This window comes from Rhinoraja longicauda, chromosome 25, assembly GCF_053455715.1.
Source record: "Rhinoraja longicauda isolate Sanriku21f chromosome 25, sRhiLon1.1, whole genome shotgun sequence".
NCBI classification, from domain to species: domain Eukaryota; kingdom Metazoa; phylum Chordata; class Chondrichthyes; order Rajiformes; family Arhynchobatidae; genus Rhinoraja; species Rhinoraja longicauda.
In genome coordinates this window covers 18181474-18185297 of record NC_135977.1, presented here as the reverse complement: position 1 = coordinate 18185297, position 3824 = coordinate 18181474, and the positions used below count along the sequence as shown (strand labels likewise).

The 3824-nt window shown below is 47.3% G+C and overlaps 1 protein-coding gene across 1 annotated transcript in view; it reads left to right on the top strand.

Moving 5' to 3' along the window:
- Positions 1-3432: 3432 nt before the first annotated feature.
- Positions 3433-3824, top strand: part of scarf2 (scavenger receptor class F, member 2) — a 74877-nt gene continuing 74485 nt past the window's right edge. The window contains 1 exon segment of the mRNA XM_078421883.1: positions 3433-3788. Coding sequence (XP_078278009.1) covers positions 3433-3788 — 356 coding nt within the window.

The window sequence follows — 3824 nt, the reverse complement described above, 5'->3', positions numbered from 1 at the left end:
CGGTCCATCCTTCTCTCTCAAATTCATTCACCTGCCTTCTCCCCGTAACCTTTGACACCCTTATTAATGAAGACCCTGTCAAACTCCGCTTTAAAAATGCTCAGTGATTTGGCCTCCACTGCTGTTTGTGGCAATGCATTCCACAGATTCACCACCCTCTGACTGAAGAAATTCCTCCTCGTCTCCTTCCTAAAGGTGCATCTTTTTATTCTGAGGCTGTGCCCTCTGGTCCCAAACTCTCCCACTAGTGGAAACATTCCTTCTGCATCCACATGTGGAGCCTGTGTGTGTGTGTGTGAAAATGTTCCATCGAAAACGAGACGAAATAACAGTGAATGCCCCAAACAACATCAAATTTCTGCTGTGTGCGTGTGTGTGTCATTCATGTATTCCTGAGTACATGTATGTATTAACATTGAAGATCGGCACAAAGTGCAGGAGTAACTCAATGGGTCAGGCAGCATTTCTGGATGACGTTTCAGGTCGGGACCCTTCTTCGGACTGATAGTAGAGGGGAGGGAACTGGAGGTAAGAAAACACCAAAATAAACCAGGATCTGCCAACAGGTCAAGAAGGGTCATGATCTGAAACGTCATCTATCCATATTAGAGTCATAGAGTCATAGAGTGATACAGTGTGGAAACAGGCTCTTCGACCCAACTTGCCCACCTCGGCCAACATGCCCCATCTACACTCGTCCCACCTGCCTGCGCTTGGTCCATATCCCTCCAAGCCTGTCCGATCCATGTACCTGTCTAACTGTTTCTTAACTCAGATTCCTATTAAATATTTTCCCCTTCACCTTGAACCTATGTCCTCTGGTCCTCGATTCCCCTACTCTGGTCAAGAGATCTATTCCTCTCATGATTTTATACACCTCTATAAGATCATCACTCATCCTCCTGCGCTCCAAGGAATAGAGACCCAGCCTGCTCAACCTCTCCCTACAGCTCACACCCTCTGGTCTTGGAACCATCCTCGTAAACCTACAACATCCTCGTAAATGTTCTCCAGTGATGCTGCCTGACTCGCTGAGTTACTCCAGCACTTTGTGTCCTTTTTTGTTGTAAACCAGCATCTGTACATCCTAGTTTCTACTAGGTATTCATAAGTCTGCAGATGGGTGGAGGGTCTCATAGAAATACTAGTTGGGCCCTGTCGGCTGAGGAAGGTAAACTGAACCATTTTCTATGGCGGTCACTGGATGTTCATGCTGGAAGCTCCATCTTTCTCATCTATTGCTGCCAAACGAAATAGAGACTGGGAGGAGGCAGCCAAAACAATGGACTGTAGGTCTTGGGGGATGCTGGTCAATTTTCCATGCTGGGGACAATTTAGACATTGTGGTTATTGACGATATTCTAGATCAAATGATCAGTTTGTTATCTGGATTTTGAATCCTAACTGACATTAATCTGTGAACAAGTCTTCTATATAATATATTAGAGTCATACAGTGTGGAAACAGGCCCTTCGACCCAACTTGCCTGCGCTGACCAACATGCCCCATCTACATTAGTCCCACCTGCCTGCATTTGGCCTATATCCCTCCAAACCTATCCTATCCATGTGTCTGTCTAAATGTTCCTTAAACGTTGGGATAGTACTTGCCTCAACTACCTCCTCCGTCAGCTCGTTCCATACACCCAACGCCCTTTGTGTAAAAGAAAGTTGTCCCTCAGGTTTCCATTAGTTCTTTCCCCCAGAATCTTAACCCTATGTCCTCTGGTTCTCGATTTGCCTATTCTGGAAAAAGACCGGATCTATTCCTCTCTATATTATCAAAAATAAAAAATATTAAAAAACAGAATGATCAAAAATCGATCAAAGATCTATGCTATCAAAAGGCCTTTGATAAAGGTGTGACTGTTAATGGTGGCATTCCCATTAACTTTCTTCTCTTTATATACCTGGTGTTTGCTAAGTTAATTTCAGGTAGATTTAGGATTGGCAAGAATACACATAGACTGCATGTATATTGACATTCCAGCATTTGCAGTTCCATGTGTCTGGCGTTGTACACTTAGGGGTGGGATGACTTATATGAACTAAATTTGGGAACCTGACATTTGAAATTGTTGGCGATTTACCTGTATCAGTGTCCCAGAAGGACAAGTTCTCTGGAAAGACACAGAGTGCTGGAGTAACTCAGCCGGGTCAGGCAGCATCTCTGGAGAACATGGATGGGCGACATTCAGACCCCGAAAAGTCACCTATCCCCGTTCTCCAGAGATGCTGCTGGCCCGCTGAGTAACTCCAGCATTTTGCGTCGAATTATGGTTCCACCAGTAATGATATGTGGGTAGGTACAGGGACAGGAAAGTAGAAACAAGGAACTACAGATGGGGGTTTATACCAAGTGACCCGCTGAGTTGTATAAGAAAATAACTGCAGACGCTGGTACAAATCGAAGGTATTTATTTACAAAATGCTGGAGTAACTCAGCAGGTCGGGCAGCATCTCAGGAGAGAAGAGAATGGGTGACGTTTCGGGTCGAGACCCTTCTTCAGACTGAAGACTGAACAAAACTTTCTCCCAGCAAGAAAGCAACACAAAAAAAAAAGACCAGGCACAAGTTGGAAGCTAGGCTTGAGGGGAGCTGTTATGTTTGTTTGTTGTTGTTGTTGTTGAACGAGGATTGCAAGAATGGAGAGGACATCAGACTGAAGAAGGGTCTCGACCCGAAACGTCACCCATTCCTTCTCTCCCGAGATGCTGCCTGACCTGCTGAGTTACTCCAGGATTTTGTGAATAAATACCTTCGACCCGCTGAGTTGCACCTCGGTGTAAACCAGCATCTGCAATTCTTTGTTTCTCCAAGTTGTCTGGGTACTCTGTAACTTGTCAGAGTCGCTGTTTATTTGGTCTCCTTGAACGTTATCCCAGATGTCGGGTTTCGTTTTCTGGCATCTTTTTGACATTCCCTGACTGCCTCTCTCTCTCTCTCTGGGCTTCTGCTTTGGGGCTGCGAGCGGCGGTAACGTTTCGTTCGCTCCTGGGTCTGGCCAAGCCAATTCCACAACACCTCTGGGAGTTGGCCTGACTTCAGGAAATGGGGAGGTCACGCCGAAAGGAGTTTATAAAAGTCGGGCAGAGAGGTGGGGAAGGGGTGTCTCCTGCCGCTGGCCGCTGCTTGGGGAGCCTGATCCAATTCCAGGGGTCTTCCTTCTCTCTCCCTTCAAGTTCCGAGCGAGGAACACAGTATCGAATTAGGAATGTACCTCCTTGTGCCTCGCTGTGGCGGAGTAACTCTCCCGACTGCTGTTAATCGCTGCCAACTCTCTCTCTCTCTCTCTCTCTCTCTCTCTCTCACACACTCGAAGAGAGGAGGGGAGGGGAGGGAGGAAAGGGAGGGGAGACCAAAAAAAAAGGAAGCGGACAACACTGGAACAGTTGTGGGAGTGCAGGGAAGATTATTTACTGGCTGTAGAAGATGGGAGCATCGACCGCGGAGAGCAGACGCCACTGGGATCATTTAAACAAAACTTTCTCCCCAGCAAGAAAGCCAAACAAAAAGACCAGGCGCAAGTTGGAAGCTGGGCTTGAGGGGAGCTGTTATGTTTGTTTGTTGGTTGTTGGAGTTGAACGAGGATTGCAAGAATGGAGAGGACCTGGTAGACTGGAAGCTACAAGCCAGTCTCCTGCTTATTCACTCGCGGTGGAGTGGTTTGGAAGAGGGTTTTTCTCTGGGATTACAAAGCCCGAAGGATGCTTGCGGTGTGAGACCGGCTGGATCAGGGGCATGCCAGCTCCCCACAGCAGGATGACCACGGCCAGTGTGTTTCTACAGTGAGAGGGGTGGCGGATGGCTGGCGGCTGAGACTC